The sequence below is a fragment of the Aptenodytes forsteri genome, unplaced genomic scaffold, assembly GCF_000699145.1.
Source record: "Aptenodytes forsteri isolate BGI_AS27 unplaced genomic scaffold, ASM69914v1 Scaffold106, whole genome shotgun sequence".
NCBI lineage: Eukaryota > Metazoa > Chordata > Aves > Sphenisciformes > Spheniscidae > Aptenodytes > Aptenodytes forsteri.
This window is the reverse complement of record NW_008794080.1, coordinates 2,108,552-2,132,333: the sequence shown is the minus strand read 5'-3', so window position 1 is coordinate 2,132,333 and position 23,782 is coordinate 2,108,552. Positions and strand designations below refer to the sequence as shown.

Sequence of the window (23,782 nt, the reverse complement as noted above, 5' to 3'; positions counted from 1 at the left end):
GCAGCAAAACATTTTGTACAATTATGTTCCAAGAGGACCATAATCTCTGCAGCTGAAATAAAGCCATCTTCCTTTCAAACAGGATACAATATTAATTAATTCAATATATTTACAGAAATGAAGCTTCTCTGGGGAGATGAGAACACATTCCATTTTGATAATACTGTTATTATCTAAAGGAAATATTATGAATGAGAATATACGTGAGAGGAATTGTAAGACAACAGACTCCATTTCACCTGATCCCCCATTTGAAATGTTGCATGGTACCCTCCATCTGCCTTGCTAACTGCACCACTGGATATAAGATGAGCCTAGACTCGTTACATTTAATTGAATTTTACAAAAGGTTCAGCCCTCATTACATCTCTGTTAAATGAGTAGTGCCAGCACCCCCAACCCCGAAGAGCTGTTTTCAAATTTTACTCCGACAAAACCAATCTAATAGGCAACATGTTCGATCTGGGAAGGAAAACTATATATAAATTCTATGATAACTACATTACCACAATAAAGCAATTTTACCAAATACATTATATCCCTCTTTATGATTTATACATTCTTATACATTCAAGTACCAATACTTCCAGTTTGCGTGTTCAGTAATTCCAGCTAAAATTATGAAGAAACATTTAAATGCACTTACCAAAGTACTTGACTTTGCTCAAGGTCATCCAAGTGAAGTAAATGAGAAAGGTCCTTTTTGACTCTTCCTGAACAAGAGAGTTATTCCAGTAAAGTGAGAAACATTATTAAATAAGAAGTTATAATACAGTGTTATCAATTGTCACACAATAGAGCAAATTTTTTACCTACTGCCTTTTACGGATCGTCCATCTGGTCTTGTGCTTGAGACTTATATAGAGATGAAGGAGGAGGAATGATCACAAGACCTCTCAGTGCCTAACAGTGCTTCTTTTCCTCTAAAAAAATTTTAAAATTTTACCAAGATGCATAGCACAGGAAACCCCCATCCAAGAAATACACAAGAAATAGATACAAGATCATACAAAACGTGACACCTTCCTCAATACTTCCCATTACTATTGACAGATACAGGAATTTCTAAAGCTCCGCAATAAGTCCAGCATGTAACTTAATGAAAGTACAACCCCGGTCAAATGACAGTGAGCAGCAATTTACCACCGTTTTAGGACAGACATGAATAATGGTTCCATTCTCGCTCTAGAGAACAGGATCTTGAAGAAGCAGCCCTACCACTACTCAAGCAGAGTATTTATTTATATTGCCTTGTGGATCACTCTCTACCTTACCTTCTCTCCCGGTTAAAATTATACCTATACTAGTCATTTAGGCAGCCTAACGATCGCTGCGATCTGCACTACTCTATCCTTCCTCTAAGTGAGGAAATGAGAGACCAGATGGATTTATTTGATAATTGCTTGCTCCTAATATAACACTCTAAAAGCAGCAGCTTGATGAAACTGAAAGGGAGCAAGATGCATTACAGGTGGTAAAGGATCAGAAAGCTCCTTCAGAAGAAATCTCTATGCCAGATGGAGGCACAGAACGTGAAACGGCTTCCTGTTTGAAAGGCAAGGAGAAAAGCAAACACAAGGCAGCAGGACCTGGGAATTTTACACAGAATTACTAAAGTGACGATAGGAACCAAAGAAACTATAGAATTATGGTAAATTTGTTAAAGTTAACATTGAACTATGGTGTCATGTTTGTAGCTTGGATTTCAAGAAGGAATACTGTTAAAGAAGAGTCAGAGTGGCGATCTGAAAAATCATGGGAAGAGAATGAAGCAGTCAGGTCCGAGTCAGCTGGAGAGACCTAACCATAGCACGTAGAACTTGGTGGTGAGCCGCACACACTCACCGATCCAGATGGCATCACTTCCACCCAAAGTTATCAAATCATCCTAATGAGACCACACATTGACAGGATGTAAAACAATCTTTAGGATTCCTCTAAAGTAACTGATGTCTGGTTTTCAAGTCTTACTAAACTCGAAACGCTTCTGGAACGTTTTCACTCATACAGGACCAGCATTGGCGCTAATATCTCATCTTAATCCGAACACTGAAATTGCTTTTCCCTTCAACATAATTTTCCCTGGCATTAAGAAATTCACATTCTAGAACCAGACACTACGGAGCAAAGCATAGTTAGAATAAGGTATAAAAGGCACAGATGCTTAGGACTTTCCGCAAGGTGATGGGTTAGGATAATGTCATCCTGTTTTTGCCAAGTCACATGAAACTGAAGATAAAAAGTGCTTTTAATGAGGTGAAATTCAATCACTGCAAGCCTCTTAAATTCTCCTTTTACAAAGCTGTGATTTTCCATATTATATTTAGCACAATTTATTAACATTAGCAAGAGTAAGTTTTCATTCTTGATTATCAGATAAGTACACTACAATTAGTCTCTTCTGTGACTGGTTCCTGCCTTGCCCTAGGCTCGACGTTGTGGAAATTACCATTCCTCTACAGAGATTCTGCAGTGTTTCCTTTGTATAAGGGGCTACCTAGTTTCTTCTGGAGATTTTGTCCTGCCATTGGCACCCGATTTGCACACCAGTGGTGCTAGTGGTGAGCATAGTTTTTGGTGTCACTGTGCTGTCTTATACTAGTCTCAGGTATCTTGGCACAGCAGGAGATTGATTTTGCTGGCGTAAGATCAGCATTTCTGTGCTCGCTGACAAAACTGTCAGAGACTGTTCCAGAGACAGACAAAATACCGGGGAATTATTTTATCACAAGATGGCTAGGGCTTAAGCCAGAAGAGTAAGTTTGCTACGAGAAGCAGAGCTGCACAAACTTGTTTCATCAATGGAATCTGACCAGATTGATCAGTACACAAGTAGTTAAATACAGAAATAAGGTAAGTGACCTTGTGAAACTTCAGCTGAGAATTCCTTTCTTCAAAGCCATCCAATAATCCTCAGGATTCTCTCTTGCTGCCAGACTGATCAGAAACATTACTACCTTCTGCTTTATTGGTACATAAGACAACACACGGCTTACACGTTGCTCTAATCAACATCATTAAAAACGCAGCAGTCACAAATTGGTTTCACATGAGATACAACAACAGAATCCAAACTAGCACCAAGAAACATGGTTATTCAATTGTAAGTAGCCGCTTCCAAGAAACAGCACATGAAAGCTGTTCAACAGTCATATTACTTGCATTATAATACATTTGACAACTTGATTTATCAAATCCAGTTTTGAGAACAGTTCTGTGTTTGAACCCTGAGGATAGCTGAAACGGTGTATGTGGAAACTGGTTTCCTAAATGAGAACAGTGCAGGTAAAGACCTGCAAGGATCTAGCCAGACAGCAAATATGATTCATACCCTACAGCTTCTACCAGCCTCAGTAAGAGGCTGGTTTATATCAGAGAAAGATATTTATATCAGAGAAAAATACTGATCTATGTATTTAATCGCTTTCACAGAGTAATAGTTAGGAGACTGTTACTTTATGAAGTCAGGTGCAGCCATTTACTCAGTCTTCTACTCATAAAAATCACTATCAGAATACACTAAGACTTTAAAAAGAATTAAATTCATTTCTAAATCTGATCAAGTTGGGAGAAAACTTTGCAGACCACTGTTAAACTGATTAAATTGGCTTACCGTGATTAAGCTTATTTGCCAGCTTATGCTGGATAAATACTACAACAATAAATACTACAACAATTAAATCATTTAAAGGGTCCATGAAAGAATGCACCAGTTTAAACTGTTTAAAACCTCTTAATTAAATTGGTGCAACAACTTCTAGATACACAAAATTAGATTCAGTGAGACAGTTCTGTTTTACAGGAGAAAACAATGGCAGCAAAATTGCTGAGGGTAAATGGCAGAAATTCTGCTGTTAAAGGAAGGAAAGCAACCACAACAGGGAAGCAAGCAAAGACATAACCAAGTTACAGATAATGTACAGGATAAGACAAACAAAAATCTTATAACTAAAATAATATTACTGAATTGTGGCTGTCTGCCTCTAATCTGCCATATCTGAGAAAAATTCAGTCTCTCAATACTAGCGAACTTTTCTGGGGAGAAAAGGAAAACATACCCAGTAAGAGTTTATTAAGATAAAAATATATGTATAAAAATATACTTTATGACAATTTATCAGTATTACAGCAGCAGTATATACTATTAGCAGATATTCCATACCAGTCCTTTTGGGGTTTTTTTGTATAAGCAAAAAACAAAATCCTTTCTTGTATTTTTAAAAAGATTTGCTTCCTTGAGCTAATTCATTTTTCTTCTGTTTGCCATCCGTGTGTTCCTATGATCTCTGTTACTCCGTTATTGCAGAGGTCAATGCTTCAAAGATGAAAAGGATGAAAATTTAGCAGATGGAAATCCTTTTGCAAAGGATAGCTGTTTTCGTCTAGCACAAAATGGCTCCTAATTTCCAACAAATAGGATGCTTCCGTATCTGCTAGCAGCAAATGACACAGATCTGCTACTATTGTGCTGTAGGTTATATCTGAAGAGGGCACTGCAAAAGACGGAACAATCCATTTTCATAATAGCACCCAACATTCAAGTTCCACCTCCATGAAAGCTACACTGAATTACCAGAAGTGTAGCGCAACATCTGAATAGAAAATTAGCTTTTGTTTTTGATAATTTTTTAAAAACAATGTGCTAAGACTGTTTCTCATTAAACTGTAATACATGAGTCATGTAAAACACCTCTCAAGAAGTCAGACAGGATATATCAAGGGAAGCCTGTCTGAAACACCACTTAGTTTATTTACATCATGAAAACATATCATCTATTTCTAAAAACTGCTAAGAGATTCTATTTTGCATGTAAGGAATCCATTTAATTACTGAATACTCAGTTACATAATATATAATAAATGTTCATACCATCTCACCTCTTGTTGCTACCTCAACTCTGAACTTCTGAGTTTGTTGGACAGCAACTGAAGTGTTCTCTTTGAGGTTTTTTTTTTTATTTAAGTCTCATAGAATATGAGCAATCATCGTATTTCCAGAACAATCTCATTCCAATTCTAAATTGTCAATAATTAAAAATTTTGATTTTAATTTCATTGTGAACTTTGCTGCCTGTTTCTATTACAAGTAATTCATGAAACAGTACCTACTAATCTGTTCAGCCAGTCTGCAGGAATATTGAGGAAGATTTTTTCCATCAACTCAGACACCACATGAACATAAATTTCATATCCTCCATCTTCTACTGTCATCAAAGCAGGTCTAGATCAGAAAACAAAAGAATCTTGAAAGTTAGCTGCTATATTTTTTTTTGACCGAAGCAGAATTTCTGAATGAAGGTGATACAATGTAATATTACCCTCCGACGTAACACCAAGAACTACAAAAGCTAAAAAACCTCTATGCACTCATCTCTGTCAAATCTGTAGAGTTGGAATGAGTTTGAGATACACACACTGAATTTACTACTCAATGTTAAATAACTTCTAAAGCTATCAAGTAAGCCTTACTTTCAGACAACTGCAGAAAACAATGCTTTAGCAGTGGTCTTTTCCTGGAAGACAATGAGAACTGCACTGTTATGAAATTAGTGTTATGTCATTTATGGCTTTGCACTTTATATATTTAAAGTATAAATGTTATTATGTAAGTATACGTACCTACAAATATACAAGGGGTACATAAAGATTTGAAATGCAAAGCAGGGAGACAAGCTTAGGTGTATCACTTGGAATTGCATCATCTGTATCAACATCAGCTAATATCGTCTGTCTCAATACCCCACTCCCCAGCCACTACATAATACCAAGATAGTATCTCTTGTACTATGACAAATACCAAATGGTTTCACACACCGCTGAACAAGTAAAAAAATCCCTCTTCTTCCTGGAAAACATTTCCTACATAGGATATGGTCAATAGTATTCCTATTAGGTCTGAAATGAACCTGGTTAGGGGCTGCTGTCCCACAAGCACCGGTCTTTCCAAATTTTTCTGTTTCACATGATTCAAAAGTGATATTGGATGACAAGCAACTGGTAAGAAGTGATCCTTTTTTTAGTACAGGTATTCCCTGTATTTCAATTGTTTGTCTTCTTTCCAACCTGTCATTATTGATGCCATACCTTCTTTATTGTTCCCCCAAGTCCTTGCTATTGGTTTTTGCTATGCTTCTGTGAGATGATGATACCTTAGCAGTCCTCTATAGTGATGTTCAACGGGTAGTTTCTGCTTGCTTTCAAGCTTCTGAGTGATTTTACTAAGCCTAATCATTTATACAGCTGATGCAGCTTCTACCCAACATATGCGCTTTGACTGCCCTGAGACTATTTACAATTTGACCTGCAACATCTGCACCATCACAATCCTCACACTTTCTAGAAAGTCTGCACTGCTCTGATCAAAGCAGGATGCAATGCTTTTATCGTGACCATCCCACAGAAGAAACTAAAATATTAAACATCAGGACATATCACAATAATGTAAATCCTGGTTATAGCAATATTGGAACAGTACCAAAACAGTGTATGTTAAATAAAGTAATAAAATAAGGCACAATCATCTGCAGTGCAGAACTTTTCAATGGGAGATGCTCCCAACAGGATAAAACGTGCTCACTGCAGAGATGGCAGAAATGAAGGAAGGGCAGTCACTTCAAGAGACTAGCAGAGCTGCACTGTCAAATAGGACAGTCAGCCAGTACTTCAGTATATTGACAATTGGAAAGTGTTATTAATAGGTTAATTTAGTTACCATGACACAGAATATACCTAACAGCACTAATTTGAATACCTGTGAGGCACAAAGGCAAATGACTGCAAATATGCCACTTTCCCAGTAGGCAAATCATTTGACTTGCCATCTGTTAATCTAAAAGCTACTGCTAAATTTCATAATCTTATGCGAAGTGATCAAAAGAGAGAAGAGAACTCGATGTCTGACTATCTGTGGGATTATTTCAAATCTGTTGGTTTAGGCAGAAACCAAGCCCAGACTATATGCAGTCATTAGAGACTGCTGGCTCCCTTCATGAGAGAAGTCTTAACAACAGTACACTTACATGCTCAGCTTCCCAAATAATTGTGGGCAATTGCTATTTTATCTCTGAAGAAACGTATTTTGGTTCAGACAATTTACGCTGAAGTACATGAAAATTATTATGACTTCCAGAAATACTAAGTTAACATTTTGGAAACAGTATAATTAAATATGTTTGCAGAGAAATGTACTAAGAGATGTTTCAAAATTTAAAGCTTTCAAAACCACAGGCAAATGTGGTCTACAGATGTAACTCGCAAAGCAAGTGATGCATTAGGAAAGATTAAATTTTGCCTCATTCCTGGTTATTATATGCTGACTACCTGTTTCTCAGTTCATACTCTGTTCTCAAGGTCATCTAACTCTTCTTCCAGATAGTCTTATTTACTTCAACAAGAGCGAACTGTCATGGTGAGAAAGAAAATTCAACACAGCCTTCAAAACAGCCTAGCACTGTTAATTTTCTTTCACTAGCACCACAGAAAATGCAATTTTGTGATTAACTTTATTCGTTAAATACCGCTGTTTTTAATATGATGAATTTAAATAATTTTAAAACAGTTAGAAACATATTTAGGATATAACTAAATTTCACTGAAGGCATACATAGTTCTACTAAGATATTCCTTAGAGGCTACTGAGTAAGTAGTCTTTAGTACCTGTATACAAAGCTGGTGAAGCATGCCAGCGAAATGGGCTTTTCCACTAGTACAGAAGGGTGAGATTCAATCCCTGTTGAGTATAAGCATCTAGGAATCTCCTCTCTCATTACTGCTACTGTTAAAATGTTCATCTTTTTAAGTGACAAACACTCATTGGTATAGACTGAAAAATGAATTATCTGAAGGAAACGCTACCATCATACCAAAATCCAGGGAAAAGATGCGAGGAAACTGAAAGTTTGGGCAAACACAGATATAAAGAAACAAGGACCTATCTGTGATATCTGAAATCTAGGAGGTGAGCTCTGAAATAGAAAATATTTTTCCTTGTCTTAGTTTTCATGGTTTCTTCTAGCTTGATATTCATATTGTCCTAGCTCAAAAAGAATATGGAAATATTTACACACATTATGTGACAGCACTTATGTAAAGTCTAAGTTTCTAGGATCTTCTACCTCATTATTACTGCTACTGTTAAAGTGTTCTGGGTATCTAACACAGGAAAAAAAAAAGAAAGCTATCTAAGCACATACACATGCATCTATCTTAAGCTTCTGTCTTCAGCATCTGAAGGAAAAGATGAGCTTCATTACAATCACAGCAGATTAACAAAACTAGGCTCCTACCTTTCAAAGGAAAAAGGTGATAGGGGATGACTTCACTGACCTACAGTATTGAAACCGGAGATTTTAAGGCTCTAAGTCTCTTAAATACCAAGATTTTGTCATAATATCTATTTTCCTATCATAGTATCTATTTCATATCTTAAATATTGACACTCTTAAAATAAATTCCATGTTAAGTTAATAAGTTACTACATTCCCTGAATCAAAGAACCAAATCAAATTACAGACTAATCCTATGTTTTAAGAAGTCTGCAGTGTTTAGTATTGTTACATTTACTCATACTAAGTAGAAAACAATATGCAGATTTTACTCCCAAGGAGATGCTGGTAGCTATTGCATTGCTAAAAATAGAACATAGTGAACTTACTACCTCCTGGTATTGAGGGATTAAAAACAATCTGAGATAAGGGGACATGAATTAGCAAACTACAGGAAAAAAACCCGTAATTTTCTACTAGTTGTACATACAATTTTATAAACAAGACTAACACTAGCCATTAACATACCACGCTGTTGAGTAGCACAATAATGCTAGGACAGCATATTTAGTTAATAAGTTAATTTCATTTTAACAAGGTATTTCTTGAGCAAGAGACAGGTTTTTCTCCTGTGAAGATGTAAATGTACTAAGTTATCCTACAATGCAGAATTTGGAAATACTACCAAGGAGATGCATTCTTACTAAACTAATCAGAGCAAAATTTCAGTGCAAAAATAGTGACAAACATCTTGAAAAAGTTGTGCGTTTAAATTCCACATCAAGATGTGTTCACATGCTGAGAATACAAACATTGGAAGTCTTTATCATTTTTCTATCGCCTTTTACGCGAGAGAGTAAATCAAGGTCCTTCAGGACCACATGAGAAGTCATAATCTTATAAAAGAGAGGGGGAACCTTCTCAGTTGAGAAAAAACTCTTTGCACTTAATCCTCCCTCATAGGAAAATAAATAGCATATAAACTTAAAGATGCAAGACTATTTTGCATAGAGGAAAAAGATTAAGTCACTACCTTGTTAGACAAGTGGGATTCTAGTATTTAAATCAAAGCCAAGTGAGAAACTTGAGTATGCAATGATTCATTAAATTCACTATGAAATAGTTTAGGAATAATTTTAGAAAGAATGCTGGTAGAAAATTTACATATTCTCGAATTCTATTACGTCTGTGATTGTCTCAACCTTCTCTACCTACACATCTTTCAAATCGCTATGATACTTACATTTCAAAAGCCCAAGATAAATTTAAGAATTGACAAATAGTTAATAATGTTGTCCCTACATCAACTGGATCTGTTTAGTTTCTTTTCTCGAAGTAAATGTGCATATGCATCTTGTCTCACAGTGCCATCTGCTGATAACTTAGTATCTCTGCTCCCTATGAGAATGTTTGTTGAAAACATTTGTTAATATTATTTCTGCAAGGCTAAAATTGATTGATCAATTTAAAAATATGGTTGTGCGTTCACACGATTTCAACTTAGGCTGAAACAAGACGCTCAAGGAGTTTTCCCTTGGTCCTCAAGCTTCTAACTGCATCTTAGCTTACTTACACAGTACTGGGTAAACCTCGTATGACGTAGTATTGAAAGAAATTTAGAAGTTAGATTTAAACAAAAAATATCACCTATAAATAATGGCAATATAATACAGCAATTCAAGAACAGCTCCTTGAAAATTCATTAGAAAAATAGGAATTGCTAACCACACCTTAAATATAGAATTTTATATATGGGGGCACTTAAAATGGAGAAAGTTGTAGTTTACTTCCCTAATAGCACACATTATTTTAGTTTTATTTTGTTTACCTGTAGAATGTTTTTACTTTGTTGTATGGCAAACATCTAATACATTGCTTGTAGATCATGTTCTCATCTGCCTGTAGTTCCAGACCACATTTAGCACAACCTGAATACGTCATCATAGGCAGCGAAGCCAAAACACACTCCAGTGAAGTGTCAGCACGGAAGATCAGTTGCTTGTACTGACCAGTTGAAATGGTAAACTTCAGTTCTAAGATACGAGCTTTCACTTGAACCACTCCTACAAAAACAACAATTTCAATCAAATCTGCACTCAGTTTTATTGATAACTGAAAGCAAAAGCAAGGGCTACAGCTGATCCGAAACCAAAATCATTATCAATAAAACTTTATGGATTTTTTTTTTCCTTTAGTAGCACACACTCATATTTTTAGAGATGATTTATGCAGTGAAAAATCACTGTGGTTAAATATTATTTAAAAATGTATAAAAGTACTACATTTTTAGGTACTATTGTGGTAGATACCAATATAGAAGAGCCTGAATAAGAGATCAAGAGATTAGAATTGTGCAAATAATTTCCAATTCTTTTCTTCCACGCTAATTCAGAGACACTGAAAAGCATAGCTTTAACAACTTAGCTTTCCACTATTTATACATAAACTAGAGTTAAATGCTGCAATACCAACTTCATTTAGTTCTTAATGTTTAACACCAACCTTAGCAGTCTTCTACGTTTATCTGGGAGGGGGTGACCGTTTGTGTAAAACGTATCCTTTGTTCTTTTGTAAGAAGTTTTCAATAGCAGTAGCTATTTTACTCTTGCTTTAGAGAATTCCAGTTTTGGAGAAATACTATTCAACAAACTTTCAGTGATTAATCACATCACTACTAGATTGGTTAGCGTGGACAACAAAAGGCAGCATTTCTCCCTGTGTTCCAAAGCTATCTTTGTATGGTACCACACACCACACCTGTCTCACCTCTGGGCTCACTGAATGAAGGCTGCGTTCACAGTTTGGCTGGGTACTGAGCAGCAGCCTCCAGAATAAATTCAGGCTCCCAGAACTGTGCTAACTTTAAAAAAAAAACAAAAAAAACAAAAAAACAAAAAAGGCATTTTACTTGATCAACAGAGCGTCTATTTTGCTTAGTTATGCACTGCACAACAGACTTTACAGAGCTACGGATAACAACTTTACCTGAGCATTTTTCCTCCAAATGTTCTGAGAGCTTTGTCATCTGCACGAGAGATGTTTTGCTTTTCTGAAACTTTTCTTTAAATTCAATTGCCCTTTTGTCATCATCAAACAAGCACTCATAAGATGACCATGGAGTTGTGTGCAGTTCAAAGTCACCTGAGACAGAACTACGTTGGACCAGAAGGTATTTAAAGTCCCATATGTGATCTACAGAACAAAAAAAGCAAACAGAAGAGTTTACTTTCTATACCTTGGTTAATTTATAGAAAGCCAAGGTCACTTACAAGACCAAGAAACAAATCAGCAAGACATTCTCATACACAGTCAGCTCTGGCAACTTTATTTCAAGCCTGATGACGTGGAGGATTTTTCCTTTCCTTTCCCTATAAACTTTGCATGAGTCCTCCCATAACAGAATGATGCCTTCATTTCACCTGTACTGAATTGAGCTTTCAAGACAACTCAACTTTTTGAAAAAGAAACTAGTTCTGAAATTTGTCAGCTCTAATAAGGAAAAGTTGGCAATGTCTAGGGAAAAAAAAAAACTTCATGTTATTAACCAAGTTCCATCTTTAATATGTCCCTGTTTTTTAGTCTTCTATCTCCGTAATGCTCTGATTTAAAAATATCAATTAATTTTCCATCTTCCAGCTGACTCTGTAATAAAAGAAAAATACTTAAAAAATGGAGATTACAGAAGAGTAATATATTTTGGGTTGTCCTTCACTTTGTTATAAGAATACAGTACTCACCTACAAATCAAGTCTGATAACCATTTAGGCTGCTATTTTTTCCCATGTTTGCTCAAGCTGAAAGTTGCAGCCAAAATAATCGTTTTTGGAAATAAGGTTAGAAACACACAGATTTTTTTTTTTTTTTTAAATGTATTCAAGTGTCTGTATAAGCATTTTATTAGCAAGTTTTAGTATTTTCGTATTTTGGATTAGTCTGATTTTTGGTGGTAACTTGCTAAAATTGCAAGCTCCTGAAAAATCTGCTGTCAGACAGAGTGTTTTACAGTAAAATACTCCAAAAAGAACTTCTCCTCTGAGTATCAGTCTAGTTTCATGCACCTCATATCTGAAGAGATCTTGCAGCCCCCCAGAACTGAGTATGCTCCAGTCCAAAGCAAGATTCAGGCAGTAACACTAGAGCAACACTGAGGGAAAATCTAAACAGGAGGAAACAAACGGGCACTTGGCAAGAGGGGATATACGGAAGTAGAGGACATAGTCTAACTAGGGTACAAGATTTGGCTGATACCTGAATTTAACCTATTATTCAGATCTTCAACATTCCCCTGTTGATTAGAAAACTGATCACAAAACATGAATAAACTATAAGTAATCAAGTTTACAGAAATGCATTTAATGAAATAAATCTTTCTTTTTTTGTAATCTAGACCAGATGAGCATAAAGCATGAATTGAATGTCTGATGACTGTATACTGGAAGCTTGGACTGATTTTTAGCAAGAGATGAAAAATTAACTTTTATGGGCAACAATTTTTCAGATACTCTAGAACTGTGTAGTCTTACACACTTTATTTTAAGTATGTAGACAGTTTAAAAATTACAAGTCTACATACCTTCCTCTACAAGACTCTGAGGTTTCTAATCTGCTAGTACAACCAGAAACACATACCACAGCTGATCTATGACTCCTAGTAAGGATGGACATCGTGTTGTTCCTGTAACCCGCTCACACTATTTAGCTGTTGTGTTGTGTATGCTTTAGTATCGTGTGAATTTATCTTTCTGGCTACCTTACTGGGATTAAATGTTCACGTTTTGTCTGTGATTAAGTATTTGAACAGTTGAGAAATCACTCATCTTGAATTTCAGATAATCCTTTAATCATTAAAATGCCAACTTCTAGATGCACTGAACGCTAGCTGGAGAACGAGACACAAGCTTTACATCAAATATAAACACTTAATACTACAGAGATCTACATCTTATACTTTTTCACTTTAAGTATCAGAGAATGATATATAATTGTGTCTTAGAAATTACCTTTGGTATCTTCTTTTTGCAGCTACAAAAAATTTTAAAATTCTATATTTTGAAAAGTGTAATATTCTAGCATACTAAATTCGGTAAGATTTCTAAGCATCTAATGAACAGTATATACCTGCTCACGCTGGAGTATGCACAAAAATAAGAGCCATGTAGGTATCAGGTAGTGAAGGTGATTGGTTAATGCTTAAATTGGACCATCTTCTTCAAGTAGTTTAAGAGGCAGGTCTTGCAGTTAAATGATTTCTAGGAGTGGAGATTACTTATAAATTGAAGTGGAACTGGCAGAATTCAGAGTGTCTACGTTTAATAGGTAAAGATTCACTACGAAGTTGTTTAACCTTTTTGGGTTTTATTTTGCGCTATACAAAAACTGGCTTTTTAGGCAGACATATTCAGCGCTTCAAGTAATATGGCATTTACTTCCTAAGTGTATCCATTGATCGGACATACAAACTCTTAAGTTATCAATTTAACAAAAAACTAGTTTCACTTACTTTAAAAGAACAAAACCAGGAATAAAACAAAATTTGGTAGTAGTCACTGCTAAAACACAGGCTGTGTAATTCTTGCAAGAGATGCTTTCCGTCAGTTACAGCTAGACTTGATAGCAAGACCATTAGGATATAAAGCCTGACACTGTAGTAAGGTGGAAAGCAGAGAGTGAAAATCAGAAGTAGAAAAAACCCCAGCAATTCATGCTAAACCAGACAACGATAAGGAAGACTCAGCAAAACTGATAACGTAGTTAACACTCAAGTTCTTTTTTTTATAGTTACATAACTAGGCACCAGTGCATCTTGTGTCTAGATGCAAGTTTCTAAATACTCGTGCTTTCTCAGTCTTCTGAAGTGAGTGCATTCAAATTCTGTTGCCGATGGCACTGCTTCTAAACAGAGGAGACATGTTAAAGTTGGTATCAAATATGCTGCCCTTCCAAGGGAATATTTAAAGGTTGAATGGAAAAATGTTACCAGCTGAGCATTTTAAAGATATTAATAGCATCACAAAAATCCTTTAACAGCTACCTATAGGTAGAAGGACTTTACCTTTTTTCCTTTGAAGTTGAGGGCACCAGGCAGCCCCTGCTCCCCACAGCACCATCCTATAGTGTTGATCTCTGTTCTGTTCTACTGTTAGAATAATTTTTCTTTGGTTGCCACCTCTGTAGCTATACACAGATTCTGAAAGAGTTTGAAATTATATGACGTCTACAGTAAAAAACATAAACACACAAACCCCACAAGCCTCAACATTAAGATGAAATCATGCTGCTACTGTATTTTATGGTACAATTACAAGCAAACAAGAATATACCTACAATTTCTTCAGGACAGAACGAAAGCAATCTGATTTCTTCAGCAACATGAATCTAGTTTGAAGGAATGCGTAAAGTTTATTAATTTACCTTTATCCACCTAAATACTCAGCAACTGGACACCTTCCTTTGAAACAGCAGGTATCTGAGCATCTTTCAGCTCCCACTCATCCTGACTGACATAAGTGGAAAGAAACTGTACTCAATCTCTCAGCAACAGACTGTCACAATGGGCAGTTAAAGTTCCTGTAACTTCTGTGGAATACACTGAAAGAAACATTTCTCGAGAAGTTTTCACATAAAAGAAAAGTATAGTCATGTACAAGCACACTAAGAGGCTTAGTAACAGTATATATAAATTGAAACAATTAAGATCTCTACAGAACTCTTATCAGGATACTGCCTGAAAGTTTCAGTTCCACCCTAAAACTACAATATTTTTCATAAACAAATAATTTTTTAACAAGAACTCTTGCTTTAACTATCTAACAGATCTGAGATTTATGTACAGTAATAAATTATGAAGATTTCTATCTTCAAAATTTTCCATTTATAATGAATAAACATGATATTGACAGTGTGGGTAAAAATTTGATTCTTACTAATACAAGCACTAATACAAGGTGATAGTGCAATATGATTACATTTATGTGCAAAGCTTGAAGTCAAGCACTGAGAAACAGTGGTATTGTAAAGAAAAGATAATCAGAACAGCTATGCGGGGAAAAGAGGGGAAGACTCCTTTCCCAGGTGGGACCAGTGGTCTTTAACTGCCCAAAGCGTGTTAAAAAAACATGGCAAGACACTGCATGAAATAGTGAGAATGCCCCAAGATAATTTAGTTTTGTTCACTTCAGAAGGTGGAAAAGATGCTAGGAAGCAGCTGTAAGGCCCGATTATGAAGAAATGGAAGCAAATTATCAATTTTAACATGGAAAATTGCTTCAGAAAAGGAATCCCGAAATAACTGCATTCACTATTAGAAGAAAAGGAACATGTGACAGAAGAATAAACTCAAAAAAATCAGTACATGGACTCTTGACCATGATTCTTTCGGGAAGAAGAGTCTTTACAATAAAAACATACAGGAAACTCAGATTTCCAAAACAAATTATATTAATGAGGTAGTTCTCTGTTGTGCCTATGCTGAAGAAATAGGATTATCACAGTAAGACATCTTAGTAGTTTCTCATTGTGCATTTTCCAGTGCCGAAAATCAAAAAGAACTTGTACAAGAAGGCACACAAGTAAGGATTATTATAAAGAAATATTGCATGTATTTAAGAAACCAGGAATGCTTAGCTTTAAAAAAATCTATTCTAAGTAGGAAAAAATAGAAAGAAATAAACAAGAAATGTTCCAAATAAAACATCAGAAAACAGCCACATAGGTCCTTTATAAAGTAAGAAAGGCAAGGAAATCCTATAACAGTAGATTAAAATAATCAATAACTTATTTCATTCTGAAAAACACGATTTGTAGTGCAATCACATTTTCCTTTAGTGACAGGATGCTTACATGGAAGGTAGTTGGCAGGTGAGCTTTGAATGAGTAAAGCTTGAGTGTCCCACATGACATTTTCATAAACCAGCCCCCTTTCTCAAGTCCACAGCAAGAATGTACCTCTCGAATATCAAGAGCCATTAAAAACATATTTATGTTCCTCCACCGTGACTGCTGTATCTCCCTGTTTTCAGCACTCCTGCTATACACACCTATCTTCCCTGAACAGGATTCCGAGCCCACATTCCTCGTATCTAAGATACTCCTGCTGCCATTCCACCTCCCAACACTATACTTCATACCTGCATCTCTGTTCTATCCTCCATCTTATTGAAGATCAGGTCCCACACTATTTGGAGCTGTGGAGATGCTCAAGCCATCTCACTGACCAGTCAATACATTAGTAACTGCAGTCCGTGGTAAGCGCTCATTCCTTGGCGAAAACACACCAATCCCTCAGAGATTAGGAACACCGATTATCAGTGCCCACTGCCTACATGCTTCTCCCACAGACACGTATGCTATTGATCAGCGCTAGTGTGCAGCAACCTCCTTCCAGCAGCTGACTACAGTCACTATTTCCTTCCTGCCTCTAACTCCGTTCCCCTAACTGCTATGGCCCCCATGAGTGGATCATTACAAAGGTTTTACTTGTGACTCCTATGTCAAACACTGGTGTACGGAATGGGAAACAACCAGAACTGCCTTGCAAAACCACTATTTAAGTTTCACCTGTTGCTGAAGTTCTGGAAGTTGCAAGTCTAGAGCCTGAACTTACCTGTTAATACAGCAATGCTGATAATTTTCAAGATCGAGTGAACCAATGTATTTGGCTGGAGCTGGTCTAGCTGCATATACTGAACGCTATCCAGTCTCTGAACCTGTCTTCGTGGAATGTCTCTGAAGTGTGGAAGTTCTGATGATATGTATGCCAACAAACCATGGAGAACACCACCATCCACTATAGGATAAACTTATATGAAAAAAAAAGTTAAAGGGACACCCCCTTTTTTTTTTTTTTTTAAGCTTAGACGTATAAAATTATCCGTTGGTACATATTTACACTGACAAAACCAAAAGCGTTTCACAATCATTCTAAGGCAAGAAATTCTTGAGATGTGTAACACTTGATCCAAAATTAAACTGTACTTCATCTGCCTCCTCTTGATAACATCCCAAAGTTAAGCTAAGTTGTACTTTAAATTAGTTGTATTTTAAATTACACCAAAAATAGGAAAGAAATCTTGTATCATAGCTTGGTAAGAAGAACAGCCGTTCTTGATCATTTACCCCAGAACCTGCCTTAAATAGCTGGCAATAATGGACATCAGGAAGACAGTAAGAACAATGCAAGTTCATGGTGATACTTCCACTGTATTTTCCCCTTAGTCTCCAACCCTCCATGGTTCAGTTATCTTTAAAGATTTTGTGCTTAACAGCCTGCAATGAATTACTTTTCCCTGAATGGATCTACTTACTCTTTAAGTCTCTAAAATTTTTGCAAAAAATTTAATCCTCATGAAATCTCAGACATCTTATGGCTGAGTCCTGGAATAATTGCTGTTTCTTAAGCTAAGTTTTTTAAACTCATTTTCAGAGTTTTGAATGGTAACCACCCGCCTTTACCATAAACTCCACGTGCCTATCTGATGTCATCATGTCCACAGGCATTCCTGTCACACTTTCCTATAGTGTTTTGTACTCTCAGTTGCTCACATTTCTATCTTATCCTGTGTATGAAGCATTGCCAACAAAATGGAGTACTTTAAATAGCTATTCTACTGTGATTTTTGTGGAAACTTATGCACTATGATCTTACATTCTTCTGGATTGAGGGCTGAGCAGTTCCCCAGATTCAGCAACTGACTGGTAAATGTAGATTGCAGCATGATTTCTCCACACCAAAGATTCTCATACATTATTATATCTGCAAGAAAAAAGCAACCTTATCAACTCATGTATCAATAATATTGAAGTGTCCTACTTTTCTTGACTATAGAACCATCACACATATAGGTGTGAAAGACAGTTTGAAAGACATCACTTGGAAACAGTGATTTTTTTAATCTACCAAGACCATTTACAATGAGTTAATCAAATTTTCTCAATAGTTTGATGTAATTCTTCAATTCATATAAAATATTCAATAGCCTCATAGCAGATACTGTATAAGTGAAGTGGGTGACTGTATTGGGTAAATTATTATTGTGCAACATTTCAGAATGAGTAGTAAAGTACTAGGCTTACCCAGAAACACTTTTGATGCATTTTGAGATAAGAACATCTAAGAAGAAAAGAGGAAGCCCAGCTTATCTTCAATCTCTTTAAAATATCTACCTTTGCACCTACCTATAAGCACTTAAAGAACTCTTAAAGAGAAATGGGCATCTTAAACTGTAGAAGTATTCAAACAGTTTTATATTGTGTAATTTTTTGCATATTGCAAAACTTAAATGGCCAGATCACTACCAAGTTCTGGTCAACTCCAGCCCTAAATTAGGTGCAATATTCTTTTTATAGTACTGCATTCTCTTACATGACGTGTTCTCTTAAAGAGGGAGGGTTCTCCTCCTATTAGGTATTAAAGAGTACAAAGGATATAATCAGGAAGAATCTTATTAGCTGACATGTTACAAAGAAGGTGAACTGCAAACAGCATTTTATATTTCTGCAGTCTACGTCAGTTACTAATTCACAACACGATCCATCTCAAGATGCTGGTGCTAAGCTACAAAGTCCTTCCCAGGAGGAAGAGTACTCCTCATCCTGAGACTGAACATAACATCACAATTTTCCGGTCCATCTGCTAGTCCAACAGCAGAGAATTACAAAAAAGTCTATAAATGAAACAACTAGTACATCTGGTTTGTACTTTTACCTTTCAGGAACAACTGTTTTAAAACACAGACAGGTTACAGAATACACCTGACTCCCTGTGGCACTGCTGTAGTGTCAATGCACTGCTGTGCCTCAGACCAAAGACTATACGTAAAAGATGGGCAAACTTCTATGGGACAGTCGATGTTCCACTGGCAGGTGGCTGAGAATTCGAAGTGATGTTGAGCGATGTAACTGATGTACGAAAGACACTTACAAATGCTTAGCCATAGTTCCAAGTTACTGGTTACATATTGTTCTACTTTAAACAGGCACTTTAAAGATACACATTTTAAAAAGGCAAAAAAAGGAATTCTCACCCGTAAGCAGTACAATATCCCCAGGAAACACAGTGAGAGACCAAAATGCAGCACCACGCCACAGCACCACCTTTCTCTCAATTTCAGACTGGTCAATAACTACAATTGTTGCTACAGGAACTTTACACGAAGACTTTGGTCTAGTCTTCACCTGTATTTCTTTGATATGACACGGATGTACTATTGTGACCAAAACATTGTACTTTTGATTTTTGCAGCAGCAATTCTTAAGTGGTGATAGTTTCTTTTGAAGTTTCTTGAACTCCGTCATCCTCTCTTGATCCACTCTCATCCCAGGACCAGCTGGAGAAGAATTCAGTTTAGCTCTCTTTGATTTCAGCTGTCTTTTAAACACTGAGTGAAAAATATGAAAGGAATCTTCACACTTGCGGGCTCTTTTAGAAGAGCTCTTATGAGAACTGTCTACTTGAGAGCACAATATTCCTGAGCTCAATGGTTCAATATGGACTTCATCTACAAATTGCTCAGCAGGAACATTAAGTTCTTGAGACTTCTCTGTGTTTTCCTGAGCACTTCCTTCTTGTTTTGTAGCTTCAGAGCAAACATTTTTCCCATCACCCTCAGAACTGAAAAGTTCAAGGGAACTTGCATACTCTTCCTTATATTCATTTTCAGCCACACTAAGACATGTTCCAGCAGCAGAATCAAATTGGAAGTGATCATAGTGCCTTTCGTCAGTTTTTTTGCCTGCTTCCGTTTCCGATAGTTCTATGATTCTTTTCTGCGTCTCATTCCGATCCTGTGCGAAAACGGCCATCTGACTTGAAGTCATTATACTACGAAATTCAGTATCAGTCGACACTGCAAGGTCTGAACAATCACCTGGTTCTCCTTTTGGTTTTGACTCTTGATTTTGGGGGAAAAACATATCCAGATATTGACTTAGATGTTCATGGTGATCACTTCTGTGATCCGATTGAACACCTTGTCCCACAGATCTCAGATGTATGCTAATCTGCTTAGTACTGGCAACCAAATCAGAAATGTCAGAGCTGTTGACTTCTAAATGACTTGCTTTTCTTTCAGTGAGGTTTGAACAATAGCCATGTGATTGTTCATCCTGTCTAGCTGATTCTGCAAATTTTTGAGGAAGGTGTTGATCTGCAGCCTGATTTACATCTGCACGTGTGCATCTATCTTTAGGTATTTGACAATCAGAATAAATTAAACTTTCAGTCTTTTTAGATGTGCTGGTACAAGTTACTGCCACAGGTACAAGAGATGTCGAATATTCTTTTGCTACCATTAATCTCCCCTGTTCAGACTGCTGAGAGCTGTCATCATTTGTAGGAACTGCTGTGACTATAGAGCTTTCTGCCTGAAACACTACGTGGTCAGCAGCTTTGACTTTTTCAGAAAAAAGACTACGTATATCACATGAACAGCGGAGTTCTCTCCATTTTTCAGCAGCAGGTACTGAACCACTTCGCTCTGACACCTCCAGCAGGCTTGGAATACTGGGTGCTCCCACAAAAATATGAATTTGAGGTCTTTTTGACATTTTTGACTGCTGTGTAAGTTTGACTTTAAACAATATGGTTTATGCAATAAACACAACACTAAATATTAGTAAATGCCAAAAAATTATCTTTGGCCTTTTCTTAACAATTTAAAAATACCTAAAATTCAAAGGACTATTTCATAATGTAACTGGTAAAAACACCACTTTACTACTTAAAGCCTATAAAATTAAAAGTACAAAATAAAAAAATGGAAGTTATTTATTGTGTCAAACTTGCATAGAAAATAAATTATTTACACTAGGTCTTAATTTCTGATTCTGATACTTGGAAACATGTAGCAGATGCAGAATTATAATGTGAATTCTCTATTCAGTACTTCTTTTTAATTCATGTGAAATAAGTGCCTGTAAGAAACTTCCACAGCATGGTTAGGCGATCATTTCACCTCCCAGAAAATTACAATTTCAACTAAATGATTAAAAATACTAGAGCTATTTAAAATTAGTTTAAAAGTTTGCTAGAAATGCAATATTTTACATGCTGGTTTAGCATGAAAAGACTGTATTAAGTGATTATTTTATGAAATGGAAGGTTTCAGGATATTACCGATAAGTTATAATTATTTAATAAGCACTAAGAGGTCAGTGAAACTTGAGCAGTTGATTTAGAATTAGCTTTAATTCATTTATATAGTATCATACTACCCAAGAAGTTACTAGCCTTTTCTAGCTTATTAACAATAAGCCCACCTTACACAGCACAAAACAAAAGACCGTTTTTTTTTAAAAAAAATTATGCTATACTGTAATTTTTAAATACTCAGCTACAGCTACAAGTGTTCATTAAAATGCAGACACCTAGCTACATGTTTTCGGAACGTTGTTAATAGAAGTTGCTGCGATAGGCAATTCTGCAGAGGCAGGAAACAGAACACCAGAAATGAAATTCAGGAGCTAATCCAGCTGCAAACAGAAGAAAAAGAGCATTGAAACAAATACAGCATTGAAAAAATATTTAAATTTTTCATTTAGCACTCATTAAATTAACAGCCATTTTCCTAACAACCCACTAGGGGTCGATAAAACTGCACATCCATAAAGCTCATAGTAACATGGAAAAACTGTAAACATCCTGCAACACTGATCTCAGGTATATCACAGAAGTAACTGGAAAAACAATATACAACCACTAAAATGATATATATATGATGTCATAATACAAAGAAGCTACAAAACACCGTAACTGGTAACGCTCAGTTTTATGCTCACTGCAAAATGAATAACACTTAAAAGGAGTATCCAAACTTCCACAGTTGTACATTTAAATTTAGGCTCCTAAGAAAGCAACTTTTAAAGGACAATTCCCATACTTGTGAAAGTTTTAAGTTATATAATTAAAGAAAGGAAATATCCAAATAACCAAAAAGACAGAATTTACAGTTCAACACTAAAATAATGGATCAGGCAAGAAGGGAAAGACAAAGCAAAGTGATAGTGAGATAGCGAGGTTGAATCCCTAAAGAAGTGATGTTAAAAATAAGTTTTGTAGTCTTGCAACTGCAGTATTTTGGACTCAAGTTACAGCAGGCATGACACTGCCAAATGGAAGGAAAAAATTTCTGCGTTTTCTTCCAGAATAACTCATCTTTTTACATCTACATTTATAAATACACATAAAGGTCTGTGACTAATATTAAGGACTAATTTGAAAATACTTTTTTTAGACAAGTACCTGATTATTTGCTTTTATAAGCACACCTTATACCTAGGTAGCATTGACATGACAAAAATGTATGAATAATAAATGGTGACTTATTTGCTACAGTACTAAAACCCCACCAATGACAAAAATCCGTGAGCTACTGATCACAAAATAAACTGAGCACTGCCAAGATCCACTACTGTACACATATAGGGACAACTGATGTCATTAAGTAGCTGAACTTCCCTGAAATAGATTAAATTGAATTTACAATAGCATGATGGCTATGCCAACTTCTAGTACACAAATGAGTTTACTAAAGATGTGAGCCTCTATACAAATGTGTTCTGAATAAATATCTGGTATTTAAAAACACACCTGAAACAGTATCGCGTATAAAACATGTGAAATCAGATTAATAGCACTAATTAAGGTGCCAACAATACTTTAATAGGAAAACACTTTCAAAACAAAAAAAAACCACTCCTATACCTTGGCAAACTTCCAGTTATATAGTATTTTATCAGCCTCTCATTTTAACTATCACTTCTCTTTTGGTTTTTGTCATGTTTAAAGATGAATAAAAGTTATACATAAATTCAGAAAGTTTTCCTTAACTTTCCAGTTCTGTAACTTCTCTAAACTTAGGATTTCCTTTCCTGATTCATATTTTGCAGTGCAAGTGTATTACATCAAAGCAATTGTATGTTGACATTATTTAATGAATTTCTGCAACTAAAATATCATTTATATTTTCAAAACCTAAAATTTTTATTTTTCTTAAGATATTTAGAGTTTAGGAATGGTAAGTGACCTCTGCCTACTTCCTGGTTCACCTAATGAGTCCACTATTGAATGACCTGCTTTGGCAATTTCCAAGCAACTTTTTAGGTCAAAGATACCAAAATCCAGTACCAGGAATCATCAGTACTTATGATCATTTAAGTCTGTAAATCAGAAAAAAATAAAGTTTGGGTAAATTCTCTGTATGCAAAATGGTTTAAAGAATCTTTGCTATGCTTCTTTAGAACAGTATTATTACTTAGTTAATGAGTTTTGTTAGTGAAGCTCTGTGCCTTGCTTTAAAGAAAAAGTCTGAAAGAACAGCTCTTGCTACAGATCTTAAAAAAAAAAGAGAAAAAACCCTATCATTCAAAAGAGCAAAATGCCACTGCCACAAAATAAATCCATTTTTATACTGTAGTTGAATTATCTGCAAGTAGACAGGGGGTTAACTACACCAGAGATAACAGGAGGTAAAGCTCATAAAGATATAACTGAAACCTGAATGCACATATCCATTATACCTGTT

General features: G+C 35.8%; 1 protein-coding gene across 1 annotated transcript; it reads right to left on the bottom strand.

Moving 5' to 3' along the window:
- Positions 1 to 3,357: 3,357 nt before the first annotated feature.
- On the bottom strand, positions 3,358 to 21,345 carry FAM35A (family with sequence similarity 35 member A). The gene is made up of 8 exons (XM_009272568.2): positions 19,286 to 21,345; positions 17,908 to 18,015; positions 16,867 to 17,061; positions 14,317 to 14,451; positions 11,250 to 11,456; positions 10,093 to 10,327; positions 5,106 to 5,221; positions 3,358 to 4,493 (listed from the first exon to the last, which is right to left on the bottom strand). Exons 1-8 carry the CDS (start codon positions 20,805 to 20,807, stop codon positions 4,318 to 4,320), a joined length of 2,694 nt encoding a protein of 897 aa, XP_009270843.1. The 5' UTR covers positions 20,808 to 21,345; the 3' UTR covers positions 3,358 to 4,317.
- Positions 21,346 to 23,782: the final 2,437 nt, after the last annotated feature.